The sequence below is a fragment of the Musca domestica genome, unplaced genomic scaffold, assembly GCF_030504385.1.
Source record: "Musca domestica strain aabys unplaced genomic scaffold, Musca_domestica.polishedcontigs.V.1.1 50, whole genome shotgun sequence".
In the NCBI taxonomy this organism is placed as follows: Eukaryota; Metazoa; Arthropoda; class Insecta; order Diptera; family Muscidae; genus Musca; species Musca domestica.
Window position 1 is genome coordinate 4,135,667 of NW_026712347.1, and position 15,428 is coordinate 4,151,094.

The window sequence follows — 15,428 nt, forward strand, 5'->3', positions numbered from 1 at the left end:
GGAGATGGTAAATATCGCTCCACTTCTTCTGGTACTTCCCCACAAAAGGTTGAAATTTAAAAAAAAAAAATATTTCACTGCACAGAAAGACAATGAATAATCCGATTTTACTCCAACTTTGCAAATCCTAATATTTGCTAGTCAGGTGCAAAAATGGACAACATCGGTCCAATCCATCAAGTACCTTCCCCACATAGGGGCAACATTTTGAATAGCAATCACTCTTATAAAATGTGATGTAAGAGTCCAATTGTCTTCAAATTACACCCATCACAATTTTTTTATTAACCCAAGGTCTGGTGTGAAAGTAGAATATATCGTTCAACTTCTCAGGTACCTCACAAAGGGTCAAAATTTTAAATAACAAAAACGATCATAAAATACGAAATAAGCATCCGGTTCTCTTCATATTTCACACACCGCATTATTTCTTCTAACACAAGATCTGCTGTAAAGATGGAATATATCGGTCCACTCCTTCTAGAACCTCCACCAGTAAGGGTCGAACTCTTTAATATCCATTATGCTTATAAAACGCTAAATTGACATTCGATTACATTCAGACTTGACACATCTCAATATTTCCATCAAAACAAGATGTGTTATATAGATGGTAGAGATCGGACCATTTCTTCTGGTACCTCCCCCAACACAGGGTTCCAGACTTTTGAAAAACCAAACCCTCAAAGAAGGTGAAATGATAATAATTCAATATTGGTTGAGGGTTTACAAATGTCAGTAAAACCGGCTGATACTTTTTTAATTGTTCGTAGATTTTTTTAATTTTCCAAGTTCCAGGGGGTAAAGTGCTCAGAACGAATTTCAGGTGTGAATTTTCATACAATTCCATTCAACAATTTGGATACAATCATTAAAATAACGAATATCGTAGGCCTAGAGGGAGGGCTCAATCGTCTTAGAATTTTGCCCTGATCAAGAATATACATAAATCTAAAATTATTATTTCGATGAGTTACAAACGGAATGACGAACTATATATACCCTCCATACTATGTATGGTTGAGGGAATAAAAAACTTTGGATTGCGGAACCTTTAAAATCAGGACCACTTGGTGAAAATACAAAATAAACTTAGAAATTAAAACAAAAAATAAACATTAATTTTTCTTTCTTCGCAATCTTTCAACGATTCCGCACTCCGCATTACGCTTAAAATAATCTCGATGCTCATCGATGACTTTTTCATATTCCCTGCAAGCATTTTCCAGTGAAGAGTTTTCGCCGCCAAAATCTCGCGGAAGATATTTCTTGGGAAAAACGTCGGCGAATTTTTCAATATTATTGCCATTGGAGATATGGATCTAAAAAATCAAAAGAAAACGAAAAATTAAAAAATTGTTCTTCCATCGAAGCTTTAGAATTACTCACTCGCTTGCGCAACTTTTCCGAACAACATGACAGAGCGAAATTGAGCAAAGTCTTCACCAAAGATGGACAATTTAAAATCAATAGCCTTTTGATGCGCAACGGCAATGCCTTTTCGCTGAACCGCATCACCTCCAGTATCATTTTCGGTGTCAGTTGACGCAAATGTTGCATTGTCACTTTGGATAAATCCGAAACAATGACCAAACCTTGAACGCAGGCATAGGGATCGCTCTGTAGCACAATTTCCGCCATGGTCCAGATGTAACGTGAGATTTCGGTGTTTGTAAACTCGTAGGGCTCATAACTCACTTGCTCGACTATTATGCGGGGACCATGCTCCATCAATGGTGTCGGTAGGAGGATAAGACATCTGAAAAATAATAAAATTTCGAATGAAATATAGTTTTGGCAGCTGTATGGACATTTGAATCTCGAATAAGTAAAAATGTCCGAACAGTTCTACTGTAACAAACTAGTCAATGCAATATTTTTTTTTCTAAAAAGGTGACGTAATCAATTAAATGTTTTATAACCAACAACACAGTAGTTGTTTGTGCAATGTCTCAAAGTTAGTGATAATGATTTTATAATTTTTTTTTTTTTGTTTTAGCAAATTATATTTCATTCTTCCGAGATTGATTATTACTCTCAGCCACGTGGCTGCAGAGGGTATATGTCATTTGATACGGCCAAAACGTGCCTCATCGAAATAACGATTTTAGACCCTAGGTTTCTTTGGACCAAAGGACCAAAGGGTCGAAATTTGGAATATTTATAACATTAAAAACCGGTGAAGAAAGTCCTAATGTCGGACGGTGCCGACTTTATGATACCCTACACCACTTTGCTAATTTAGTAGAGTTCCACATAACAATTAAAAGTTTTTTATGGGAGAATTCAATCATACACGCTATGATTATAATTATAATTTAAAGTTCAAAAGACTAAATATGCCGAAACATTTGTATCTTTTAAATTCGGACTTGTGTTGCCCATTTGGTGCACAATTAATTTGAAATCGGATAAAGATATATATGGAAGCTATAGCCAAATCGGAACCGATCTGGATAAAATTCGGCAAAAATATTTCTGAGCTGTATTTGATATATTTTCCTGAATATCGTTGTTACGGAGTGCATATTACGGCTGTGGGTAACAAATATAACAAATCGGATAAATAGTATATATGGGAGCTATAGCTATATCTGAACCGATATTTACCAAATTTGACATACTAGTTTCTAGACTCAATTTGGTCATATGTGCCAAATTCCTTCCCATTTGGACAAATATTAGACGCTGGTGCACAATAAAAGGGAAATCGGACCAAGTTATGTATGGGAGCTATATCCAAATCTGAACCGATCTCGATAAAATTTAGCAAATGTATTTCTGAGCTGTATTTGATATATTTCCCCAAATTTTGTTGTTACAGAGTGCATATTACGGCTACGGAGGACAAAATAACAAATCGGATGAACAATATATATGGGAGCTATAGCTATATCTGAACCGATTTCGATCAAATTTGGCATACTTATTTTCAGGTCCAATCTGATCGTACGTGCAAAATTCCATACTATTCGGACTGATATTACACGTTTGGTGCACAATTAAAGGCAAATCGGACGAAGATATATATGGGAGCTATATCTAAATTTTTACAGATTATCTCCAATTTCAATAGGGTTCGTCCTTGGGACAAACAAATGTTGTTTGGAAAATTTAATCTCAATCGGATAATATATGCGACCTGCATTTTGTTCACAAGAATACATGGACAGACGGACTGACATGCATAAATCAACTCTGAAAGTGATTCTATCCAGATCCTCAAAAGTAACTATGGGTCTATCTCGCTTCCTTCTCCATGTTACAAACAAATGCACAAAGACATAATACCCTTACCATTATATGGTGTAGGGTATAAAAAAGGTGAAATAAGAGCGCGATTGTCTTCAAATTTCACACATACCAATATTTCTACTTACACAAGACCTGGTGTTAAGATGAAATACATCAGAACACTTCTTCTGGTACCTCTCCCACAAAGGGTCAAAATTTCGAACAACTCTGAAGGTCGTATGCGAAATGATGACCGATACCTGTCAAACTAAGCATATATCATTATTTCTACTAACACAAGACCTGGTGTGAAGACGAAATGTATCGGTCCAATCCTTGAGGTACCTTCCCCACAACGGGTCATATTTTTGAATAATTAAATCTCTTATAAAATGCGAAATTTGGCACATCCCATTGTTTCTACTAACACAAGATCAGCTATGAAGATGGGATATATTGGTCCACTTCTTCTCGTACCTCCCCCACAAAGGGGTCAAAATTTTGAATAAATATATCTTTCATAAAATACAAAATAAGCATCCGATTCTATTCAAATTTCACAATTCCCAATATTTTTACAAACACAAGATCTGGCTTTAAGATGAAATATATCGGTCCACTCCTTCTGGTAGCTCCACCACAAAAGGGGTCAACATTTTAAATAATTATACCTCTTATAGTTTGCAATCTAAGCATCCGATTCCCTTCAAATTTTACACATTCCAGTATTTCTATCAACACATAATCAGGTGTGAAGAAGAAATATATAAGATCACTTATTCTGGTATCTCCCCCACAAAGGGTCAAAATGTTGAATATTTAAATATCTCATAAAATGCGAAATAAATATCCGATTCTCTTCAAATTTCACGAATTGATGTAGGTTGATAAATTTTTACTCAAATGTATATTATGTCTGCATGACTTTTGGTATTTAAAATGGCCATGTTGGTCCACGTTTTACTATATCCCCCATATAATGGTACCTCCCTATTTTCGGTATTTTGGTGATTTAAGCGACATTATTTACCGGAATTGGTTCAAATTTTGTATTTGAAGTTCAAAATTGATACTACAGCCTATGACAGAAAATTGTCTGTGCAGATCCACGTCTTCGTATAGTCTTCATATAACGGTACCTCCCGATATTCGGTATTTTATGATTTTAGCTACATTATTCACAGATATTTTTCGGTACATTTGAATATTGTAGTGGCTCATGACCAAAGTTGCCTATGCAGGTCCACGTCGTATAGACCCTAATATAACGGCTACATTCTGAATTTTTAAGATTTTAAGGGCATATTGAAGATGGATTTTATTGTTATTTATTTATTTATTTATTTTTTTTTTTGAAAATTGCCAAATTCGTTCCAAATGGTGGAGGGTTTTTAAAGTTCGGCCTGGCCGAGCCTACAGCTTTTTTACTTGTTTTGTTTTTATGAAATATTTGAAATGACAACAAAATATTTACTCAAATAATCTTTTCTTACCCAGTTCTATGAATCTTACGAAATATTGGATTATCTACATCTTCCATAGATCGCAAATGTGGTGATTTCGCCGAGAGCGTATAGAAATTGTTTAGTTTTTCTTTTGCCTTTTCCAAACTATATTTACTGCCACGAAGAAATTGTATTAGAAATTGATCTTCCATGCAGGCCTTCAAGTGGGGCTGTTGTCGTATCCATGCCTTGAGAACATTCAGATCCTCGGCAATTCTCTCTGGTACTTCTCCCAATTCTGTGATTGCATTTTTTTGCAATTCCTCCGGCAGCGGTCGAATGTCTGGCATGTTGAATGAGCAAACTGTAATTTCATACTGATTATGAAAACCCCTAAGCATGAACTTTAGTAGCAGTCATTAGTAGTACGTGTTTTTATTATTGATTCAATGGAATTACAAACAAACTAGTTTGATAATAATTTTACATAAATTATTAAATGTGGATTTTGATTCAAGTAATTGAATTGTGACGTTGGACGTTGGTGTAGAATGTTTTGATTTTCAGCACCACAATAAATAAGAGGCGGATGCTATAATAGTTTCAATTCATTCAATTATTTAGAGAAAATATGCTGTCTTAGGCTTAATGAAATTCACTTTTAAATGTTCCAAATTAGGAAAAGCCTTATTTTCACAGGATTTACATTGTAACCCCGGATGGCCAAAAATGGACCACTGTTAGTGTTATTCATATACTTTTTTGGTTACACTGTGCTACAAAAATTCAATATTTTCAATAAATCAAGGAAAAACCTAATAGATAATGAAAGTGGGGCTAAAAATAGAAGAGTCGTTTATCGACGTTTTGAGAGTTACATAGTAGAGTACACCGAATAGAGGAGCAAGTTCCACCCTCTTCCACATTTTTTTAACATTTTTCGGATTAAGATTTCTTTACATTGCCGGTTTGAAATGTCTTCGACAATTTTACAGAAACAATATTAAGATCATAAAAGGAATTGTTTGGTCTCTTTTTTAAAGCTGCTATAAAACGTGATAGTAGAAAGTAAAAATATTCTACAAATTTATTTGCTATACAATTCTACCATGGGTCCCAAAATACAAAGAAAAACATTAAAAACACTTTTTATACCCTAGAGAGGGTATATATCATTTGATAGGGCCACAACGTGCCTCACCGAAATAACCGTTTTAGACCCTAGGTTTTCTCCGACCAAACTCCTTTCAGATCAATTGGAACCGACCTACCCAAAAATATCCGATTCAATCCAAACTTGGTACATCGTAATATTGTGAGATGGGCAACATCGGAATATTTGCATCAGTGGTAGGTCAGGTGCAAAAATGGTCAATATCGGTCCACTTCATCAAGTACCTCCCCACAACGGGTCAAAATTTTGAATAATTATAAATCTTATAAAATGTGATGTAAGAGTACGATTGTTTTTAAATTAAACACATCACAATATTTTTACTAACCCAAGGTCTGGTGTTTAGATGGAATATATCGGTCTTCTCTTAGTGCCTTTTGGTGCCTCCGCCACAAAGGGTAAAATTTTGAATAAAACACGAAATTAACATCCGTTTCCATTCAGACTTGACACATCTCAATATTTCCATCAACACAATATCTGTTATAAAGATGGTAGACATCGGTCCATTAATTCTGGTACCTCCCTCACATAGAGTCAAAAATTTGAATAACCAAAACGATCATAAAATCCGAAATTAGCATTCGGTTCTCTTCATATTTCTCACATCCCATTATTTTTATTAACACAAGATCTGCTGTGAAGATCGAATATATCGGTCCACTCCTTCTGGTATCTCCCCCCCAAAGAATCAAAATTTTGAATATCAATGGCGCTCATAAAACGCAAAATTATCATCCGATTCCGTTCGGACTTCGCATATCTTTATATTTTAATCAACATTTATATCATATTTATTTAGGTCCGATACGAAATGGTCAATATTGGCCCATTCCTATGGAACCTGCGGGTCAACAATTCGAATAATCATAAGAGAAGTCAAAATATATTTACGAGCATTGGCTGAGGGTATACATCTATTGGCAAAACCGACCGTGCTAGAATGTACAATAAATTGAATTCTTTGTATTGGAAATGAGCGTAACAGACGGAGTACAGTTTGAACTTGTGAAGGCGAAAATTCTTCGTTATTTTCAAGTCAGGTATAAAATGACGGACGATGACAGAATCGGAACAGTCAACACTAGACTAGTAAAGAAACAACGTCCACCTCGGTAAGTGAAACAACCCTCAGTTGGGTATCCTTGAACACCCTTGTGTATCCTCTAGACATACTTGCATATCTTTTAGGTCTCCTTGAAAATTCTTGTGGAAATCCGTTGACATCCTTTGTATGTCCTTTCATTTTTCTAGAACATCCTAGTAGTCTGCTTGAATACTTATTGAAGTCGCTTGCAACCCTACCTTTAAATATCCTTGTAGTCTGCCCGAGTATTTGTTAATGTCTTTTGTAACCGTATCGTTGAATATCCCTGTAGTCATACGTGTTGATTCCCCTGTGTACATAGACTTGCACTCCCTCATAGGTTCTGCTTGAGTACTCATCACGGACTCTCGCATAAAATCCATTCTGCGGTCTTGAATACACCATCTCTAATCCTTATGACTAATTCCAGCTTCCCTGTTCCGTGTCTCGAGTACTTATCAAGGTCTTATGTCGAAGTATCGATTCCGGATCTAAGAGGAGTAGGATAAGTTATACTTACCATAGAATAAGTACAGTATAAGTTTATTCAACAATAAAACGTAATATCAAACGAAAACAACTGTCTTTCTCTTTCTGTTTGAAAAGAAATAAATTTCTGAACAAACCACTGGTCCCCGGCGAGCTACTCCAGCTCAAGGCAAGAAAACCTGTCGTTACGAAGTTTTTAGTTCCCAAAATGTTTAAAATGGTACCATTTGGTATTATGTGAACGGATTGAGTTCAAAACTTGAAATGTGGTATGAGAATCAAGGTTGGAAAGTAAGTTTGATAAATTATATGGTGGTTTTGGAAATGTGTACTAAGCGTGCTAGCGGTACTAAATGGTACTATTTTTGGATCAATTTGGTTAATGGTGAACGGATGAAGATGGAATTTTGAAAAATTTTTATTGGGGACCCTTTTGGTGGTAGGTGGTAAAAACTTTTTTTTAGAAAATGTGAACTACAAGTGTACGAAAAGCACTAAATAGTACTATGTTTGGTACAATTTGGTATTGGCTGAAAATATATTGCTTGAAATTTAAAATTTGGTATTAGAGTCGATATTCATGTGTAGCCTAGACATATGAAGGTGGTTTCGGTGGTATGCGTACCATAATTGTACGAAGAATACTGAATTGTACTATAATTGCTCGAAAGGTACTAAGTGGTACCAAATTGGGTATTGGGTGAAGGGATAGACCTGATATCCTAAAAATTTGATATTGAGGCCTCTGTTGGTATTTGGTGTTTAGATCTGGTGGTTGTTTTGCAACTACGTACTTTAATTGTTCGAAAAGTACAAAATGGTACTATATTTGGTACTGCGTAAAGGCATAGAGCTGGAATCCCAAAATTTGATATTGAGGTCTGTTGGTATCTGAGATTGAGATATGTAGTTGGTTTTGGAAATGTGTACCATAATTTCACGAAGAGTACTAAATGGTCCTGCATTTGCTATTGGCAGAAGGGAAAGAGTTAAAATAAAATTTTAAATTTAAATTATAAATGGTATCTGTGTTTCAGATTTTGTGAAGGTTTGGAAAAACCTCCTATATTTGTACGAAAAGTACTAAATGGTGCTATGTTTCGTATGGGTTTAAAGGTCGAAATCCTCGAATTTTATATTGAGGTCTCTGCTGGTATCTAGGATTGAAATATAAGGCAGGTTTTGAAAATATGTACTTACATTGTACAAAGTGGTACAAGATTTGATGTAGAATGGGGACATGGAGGTGGCTTTGGAAATGTGTACTATACTTGTAAGAAAAGTATTAAGTGGTACTAAATTGGTTATTGAGATATGGATGTATTATCTGCAAAATTGTTATATACAGAGTGAGATAAAAAAACTGCAACAAAGTCAAACGCCACAATTTTCACATTTTTTTTTAATTTTATTGAAAGAAAGCAGAAAATGCCGGAAATAACATCAAATTTTAGAGTAAGTTTAGATTTGTTCAAATTGTTCACCTTGGACACGAGTTATGGCCTTCAACTGCGCTGGAAGCTAACATTGCGGTCGTATAGTTATCTCGTTTGACTGTTATCGTTTTTAGCATTCACTACTTTCTCGTTGTTAAGTTGTGCATTAATCTCCGTAAAATCGTCGATAAAGCATTTCCCAAAGAAGGCCATAACTTTGGGCCGATGTTGATATGGCACCAACCTAAATAACATATCCTTCAAACATAAAAAAATAGATGAATTGAAATCTAATTTGAATTGCAATTAATTAATAGCTCTATCTCACATGTATGCTGTGCCAAAAATACCCAGTGGTTGCATCAACTTTACTCAACGTCCGTATGGCATGCCGGACATAAACATCACAGGATGGAATAAAAATATTACCTCTTCGCAACCACGTTGAAAAATCCAAAAGTTTCGTAGACACAAAGAAGGGCGACAGTAATTGTACGGTGATACCCAAGTGCCGAACTTCATGCTGCAACGTTGTGGTAAAATTACGCATATAGGCCTTGGTGGCACTATATATGCCCCCATAAGGTGTTGGATGTGATTCCAGACATGAGGATATATTTACAATGCAACCTCTTGTTCCATCGGCTTGCCAGACTCGGACAAAGTGAAGACTCATTTCAGTGGCTGCAGCCATGTTGACATAAATCATATCCCAGATAAGTTTGTTCGGGTAGGACCACATGAGATTGGGCTTATCGGTGTAGATGCCAACATTGTTGACTGGAAATTAAAAAAAAAAAACAATTAAATAATAAAATATGAACCTTTGTTTGATTCACTCACCAAGCAACCCAATGGGTTTTTTCGACAACTCCTCAAAAAGTTTTGGATAGATTTCGGGTCCGTGAGAAAAATCAACCTGTATGGTCATAACTTCCACACCAAAATTATTTTCTAAAAATAAAAAGAAAACATGAAATGGGAGGCAAAGGGTGATTTTTGAAGGGCTATAGGAAATGATTCAAAACAAAAAATTCATGAAATCTTTATTTGAGTTGAGAGTGGAGTCCAAATAATTTAAGAATTAAAGATTTATTCATGCAAAAGTACTGAGTGGTACTAAATTGGATATCGGGTGGAGGGATAGGGCTGGAATCCTCAAATTTGATATTGAGTTCTTTGTTGGTATCTGAGGTTGAAATTGGAGGTGAGGGTTTCGGAAATACGTATTATAATTGTACTAAGAGTTACTAAATTTGGTAATGGGGGATAATAAAGTGCTGAAAATCTGAGATTTGATATTAAGGTCACTGTTGGACACTGTAAGAAATATTTTTTGGAAATGATAATACGGTAACTTAATGTTTGAAGATTATATTATGCAAATGGTCCATCCGCTTAGTCCAATTTTGACATACTCTTTACAATATTTCGGTCGGTATTTCACAAAAAAAAAAATGCTTCAATGTTGTCTTTCATGCGTCAATTGAGGCGGACTCGTCTATATAGATATGAGCTTTAAGATAGCCCCCACAAAAATACTCAACAAAGTCAAACGCCCTAATTTTTACATTTTTTTTTTTTTAATTTTATTGAATGAAATCAAAAATGTGGGAAATAGCATCAAATTTAAGAATAAGTTGCCTTTGGCACGAATTATGGCTTTCAAACGGCCAATGAAACCGTCACACGCTACCCGAATGTTGCTCTGCGGTATTTTAGCCCATTCCCGGCGAAGCGCTTGCTTGTGGCGATCGACACTTTGGTATATTTTAGTGCCAACCTTGCTTTCCAAAATACTCCAGACACAATAGTCCAACGGATTGGTATCCGGGGATTTTGGTAGCCATTGTGCGCTGGAAATGAAGCAAGGAACCTCCTTTTGTAACCATTTTTGCTGAGCTGAGTCCTGTTGGAATGTCCAAGGTCTAAGGCCAATATTTTTGCATGCCCAAGGCTTTAATACACCCTCCAGAATATTTTCGCGATAATATCCGGCATTTATTCTGATGCCACGGTCGATAAATACTAGCGGAGAGCGACCATCGGCCATCACGATGGCCGGCGTTTGAGTTCTGATGACCAACCGAAGGTGCACATTTTCAGCTGACCTCTTTGGCAAGTAAACACGATCATTTGGTTTGTTTACAAATTGCTGGACAACGAATGTTTTCTCATCGGAAAAACCCAAATTCGGCAGTTCACCACTTTCGGCCAAGCGAAGCAACTCTTTAGCTCTTTTGAGTCTATTTTCTTTCTGCTGCGGTGTAAGTTCTTGCACTTTTCGGAATTTCAATGGCTTTACCCCGAGCTCATTGTTTAGTATTTGCCAAATGGAATATTGCGATATGTTCAGCTCACGAGCAATTTTTCGGCCACTGGGTTTTGATCATGCCGCTTCTTTACTTTTCGAACCATTTCTGCTGATGTTGCTGTTTTCTTCCGCTACGCTACTAGTATCGCGGTAACGAGTGATTGTACGAGACCCAAAAGATTTATTCACATTTAAATGCTGGAGTGCTCCAACGATAGCCTCTTGTGGTTTTCCAGCCAAATATGAAGAAATCACACTATCACGCTTGAATTCCATCATCAATAACTTTTTTCTGGAAAGTTCCCACCAAAATGCTTTTGTACGCTTGTAAACAACATAATAAGCTGTCACTGGAATAATTTTAACAGCTGTCGGACGAATGGCTTAGCAATGACAGCAGTCTGAATTTGGTTGCAGTTTTTTCATTCCACCCTTTACGAACCCTGAGCCCTTAGTTTAGTAGCCTTAGTTTTACAAATTTTAGAATCAAAGGCTAGTATACGCACATAATCTCTGTGTCATATGCTAAGTGATTTTTCATTTTATACCCTCCACCATTCCATGAAATTATTCCGTTTTTAACTCCTCGAAATACTTAAGTCAGACCCAACAAAGTACATTTATTCTTGATTAACGTAACATTCGATGCGAATTTAGCGATGTCAGTAGGCCTGTCTGTTGTAATCACGCTATCTTTGGAACAAATTGTGATAGAAGGCTAACATTTTGCACACATGTGTATTTTTCCAGTAGGTTAAGTTCGTAGATGGGTCATGTCGGTTCACGTTTTCATATAGCCCCATATAACGATACTTCCCGATATTCTGTATTTTTATGACTTTGGCGACATTATTTATCAGAAGTGTTTCATGTTTCGAACTTGAAGGTCCTTGAATGGGTACTTCAATCTATGAAAGCAAATTGTCTATGCAGGTCCAAGACTTCGTATAGCTCCCATATAACTGTACCTTTCAATATTCGGTATTTTGATTAATTTTTTCGCAAAATTATTTCAAATTTCGTATTTAAAGTTAGTGATGACAAAAAATCGTGAATGCAGGTGTACGTCTTCACATAGCCACCATATAACGATACCTCCAGATACTCGGCATTTTGATTATTTTGGTGGCATTATTCACCGGAATTTTTTTAAATTTTGTATTGGAAATTCTCTATCGGTACTACAGTCTATGACAAAAAATAACTTTTGAAGGACCACGTCTTCGTATAGCCCCCATTAAAGGGGTTTCATTTCAGAGGCATTTTTCTACGATTATTTTTTTTTTAAATTTTTCAAGTTCCTTCAAACTGGTGGAGGGTATTAAAAATTTAGAACTTTCCTCCTTTTTTACTTGTTCCTTTTTTCCGAAAGAATAATAGGTAAATGTTTACCTTTTACAGCAAAAGGACTTCCAAAATTTTTCTGAAGTCTACCGAAGAGGATATTAGTAAAACCATTGAACAATGGACCCACATCCAATTGTTCTGTCCAAACCTATTTCGGAGTCTCCAGATGTAAACCCTGGAGACAAATAGTGGCCTCAATATCGAGTTTCAGTTCTATCCCTTCACCCATAGCAAATTTAGTAAGATTAAGTACACATATCCAAAACAATCTTCATCTCACAAGCCTAACCACCAACAATGATCCAAAATTTGTAGCATTTTGTACTTATCGTACAATTATAGTACATTTTCAAACCCTCTACCATATCTCAATTCCAAATACCGAAAGATATCTCAATATAAAATTTGCAACATTTAGTACAATTAAAGTACGCATATCCAAAAACAACTCCTTCTCTCAACCACACACACCAACAGTTGCTTCTATATCAAATTTTAAGGATTTCAGCTCTATTCTTTCACCCAATACTAAATTTAGTACCATATAGTAACTTTCGTACGACTATAGTACACATTTCCAAAACCAGCTCTTGCCCTCAACAACAGAACCTTACTTTGAGATCTGTACCAAATTTGAGGATTTCAGCTTATCCCTTCCCCCAATACAAAATTTAGTACTATTTTGCACTTTTCGTACAATTTTAGAACATATCTCCAAAACCACCACTATATCACAATTCCAGATGCCAACAGAGACCTCAATATTAAATTTAAGAATTCTAGCTCTATTCCTTCAGCAAATACCATATACAGGGTGAGATGAAAAAACTGCAACCACCTTCAGACTGCTGTAATTTCTAAGCCACTCGTCCAACAGCTGTTAAAATTATGTTTACGAACGTACAAAAGCATTTTGGTGAGAATTTTCCAGAAAAAAGTTATTCGTGATGGAATTCAAGCGTGATAGTGTGATTTCTTTATATTTGGCTGGAAGCACACATGTGGCTATGGTAAGAGCATTCCACCATTGAAATGTGAATAAATCTTTTGTGTCTCGTACCATCGCTCGTTACTGTGATACTGCTAGCGTAGCCCGGCGTCAAGGAAGTGGACGAAAGAAAACAGCAACATCAGCAGAAATGGTTCGTAAAATAAAGAAGCGACTTGATCGAAACCCGCGTCGCAGTGGCCGAAAAATGACTCGTGAGCTGAACATATCGCAATATTCCATTCGGCAAATCTTGACAAATGGGCTCGGAGTAAAGCCATTAAAATTCCAAAAAGTGCAAGAACTTACACCGCAACAGACAGAAAATAGACTCAAAAGAGCTAAAAAGTTGCTTCACTTGGCCGAAAGTGGTGAACCGCCGAATTTGGTTTTCTCCGATGAGAAAACATTCGGTGTCCAGCAGTTTGTAAACAAACAAAATGATCGTGTTTGCTTGCCAAAGAGGTCAGCTGAAAATGAGCTCCTTCGGTTGGCCATCAGAACTCAAGCGCCGTGGCATCAGAATAAATGCCGAATATTATCGCGAAAATATTCTGGAGTGTGTATTAAAGCCTTGGGGACGCTAACTTTTTGGTCGCAGACCATACACATGCCAACAGGAACATTTTTGCTTTCATGCAGTAAAACTTAAAAATAAGTAAAAATTATGGCATTTGACTTCGTTGCAGTTTTTTTATCTCACCCTGTATGTAAAAATTTTGAAAACTTCCTCCATAATGCCATCCTACACGCATTCCAGCTCCATCCGTACCTCCAAATTCAAAATGTACCAAATTTAGTGCCGTTCTCATTTCCTAAACTACCTCCTTACATCGAATCTACTCCTAAACTTTGACTCCAAATTTCAAGTTTTTAGCTCTAACCGTTCACATGATACGAACTGGTACCAAATGTAGTACATTTTAGTAAATTTCGTACACTTATAGTGCTAATTTCCAAAAACCATCTGGTACATCTATCAAACATTTCAGTGACCCTTAGTTAAAGCTCGGCTGCTTCCTAAAATACAAAGGGTAACATCTTTTGTACCCATCTAGTACGAAGTTCAAAAAACCCAGCCTTATCTGACCCCTTCGGACCAAGAGTGACCCTCACCCAAAATGTCAAGATTGTAGCTAGTGTCTAATGCCACACTGAACCCATAACAACGGACTTGTGGAGAGGCGAGATAGTTTCTTTTCTCTTTCAGGACTGGTCAACGAATTTCGATTAGCATATTTTTGGAGGATCAAATTGTATATAGAGGGTATATATCGGCAGCCGTAAGCCCGGGCTATAAATATGTAGTTGAGACATTTCTTACCAATTTCCTTGGCCACATTTTGAAGCTTTTCTTCATTTCTGGCAATTAAAACCACATTAAAACCACGACGTGCCAATTGCAGGGCATATTCTTTGCCAATGCCATCTGTAGATCCGGTAATAGCTAAAATGCAAAAAATTAATTCAATTTACGACTGCCATCCAATTTATAAACCTTAAAGATCAATACTGAGGTATAACCTACCTGCCCATTTGCCAAACCGCTCTGTTAGAGGTTCAGCTTTCCTCAGATATTTGTGATACCATAACAGCATTGGCGTCTTCAAACAATAATACAATTTGGCCAAACATGTCCAGATGCCAACAAAAGCAAAAAATGTCAAAATAATCATACTATAACGATCTAAACAGCTAAGAAGTCAAAAAGCTACTGATTTGGCTAATTTTTGTTATCATTGGCCAGAGAGTTATTTTGGTTTGGAGTATGCGGCCGAATAATACTGCTGATTACAGTGCATAAACACGATTTTAGCCGTATAGCACTGCAAAGTTCGTTGGCTGCGTTCCGTCGCGTAGCTAGCGATACGAAATATTCTAACAATACCATTATCGAATATAAGAACAAAGTTC

At 36.3% G+C, this 15,428-nt stretch overlaps 2 protein-coding genes across 2 annotated transcripts; both read right to left on the reverse strand.

Annotated features, from left to right (window-relative positions):
• Window positions 1-714: 714 nt before the first annotated feature.
• Window positions 715-5,068, reverse strand: LOC131805354 (retinol-binding protein pinta-like). Its single transcript, XM_059128463.1, has 3 exons — window positions 4,728-5,068; window positions 1,390-1,759; window positions 715-1,322 (listed from the first exon to the last, which is right to left on the reverse strand). The coding sequence occupies exons 1-3, from the start codon at window positions 5,027-5,029 to the stop codon at window positions 1,119-1,121; spliced, it is 876 nt and encodes a 291-aa protein (XP_058984446.1). The 5' UTR covers window positions 5,030-5,068; the 3' UTR covers window positions 715-1,118.
• A 3,841-nt stretch (window positions 5,069-8,909) lies between these two features.
• LOC101888765 (inactive hydroxysteroid dehydrogenase-like protein 1) lies at window positions 8,910-15,301 on the reverse strand. Its single transcript, XM_005182098.4, has 5 exons — window positions 15,043-15,301; window positions 14,839-14,961; window positions 9,709-9,819; window positions 9,194-9,645; window positions 8,910-9,123 (listed from the first exon to the last, which is right to left on the reverse strand). The coding sequence occupies exons 1-5, from the start codon at window positions 15,188-15,190 to the stop codon at window positions 8,971-8,973; spliced, it is 987 nt and encodes a 328-aa protein (XP_005182155.2). The 5' UTR covers window positions 15,191-15,301; the 3' UTR covers window positions 8,910-8,970.
• Window positions 15,302-15,428: the final 127 nt, after the last annotated feature.

What these genes read in the sequence shown, in the direction of transcription:
- LOC101888765 (XM_005182098.4), bottom strand. Translation starts at nt 15,190, where the DNA reads ATGATTATTTTGACATTTTTTGCTTTTGTTGGCATCTGGACATGTTTG. An exon ending in GCGGTTTGGCAAATGGGCAG is followed by an intron (nt 14,962 to 15,042) that starts GTAGGTTATACC and finishes TTTGCATTTTAG; the next exon opens with CTATTACCGGATCTACAGAT. An exon ending in AAAACCCATTGGGTTGCTTG is followed by an intron (nt 9,646 to 9,708) that starts GTGAGTGAATCA and finishes TTTAATTTCCAG; the next exon opens with TCAACAATGTTGGCATCTAC.
- LOC131805354 (XM_059128463.1), bottom strand. Translation starts at nt 5,029, where the DNA reads ATGCCAGACATTCGACCGCTGCCGGAGGAATTGCAAAAAAATGCAATC. An exon ending in CGTAAGATTCATAGAACTGG is followed by an intron (nt 1,760 to 4,727) that starts GTAAGAAAAGAT and finishes ATTATTTTTCAG; the next exon opens with ATGTCTTATCCTCCTACCGA. An exon ending in CGGAAAAGTTGCGCAAGCGA is followed by an intron (nt 1,323 to 1,389) that starts GTGAGTAATTCT and finishes TTGATTTTTTAG; the next exon opens with ATCCATATCTCCAATGGCAA.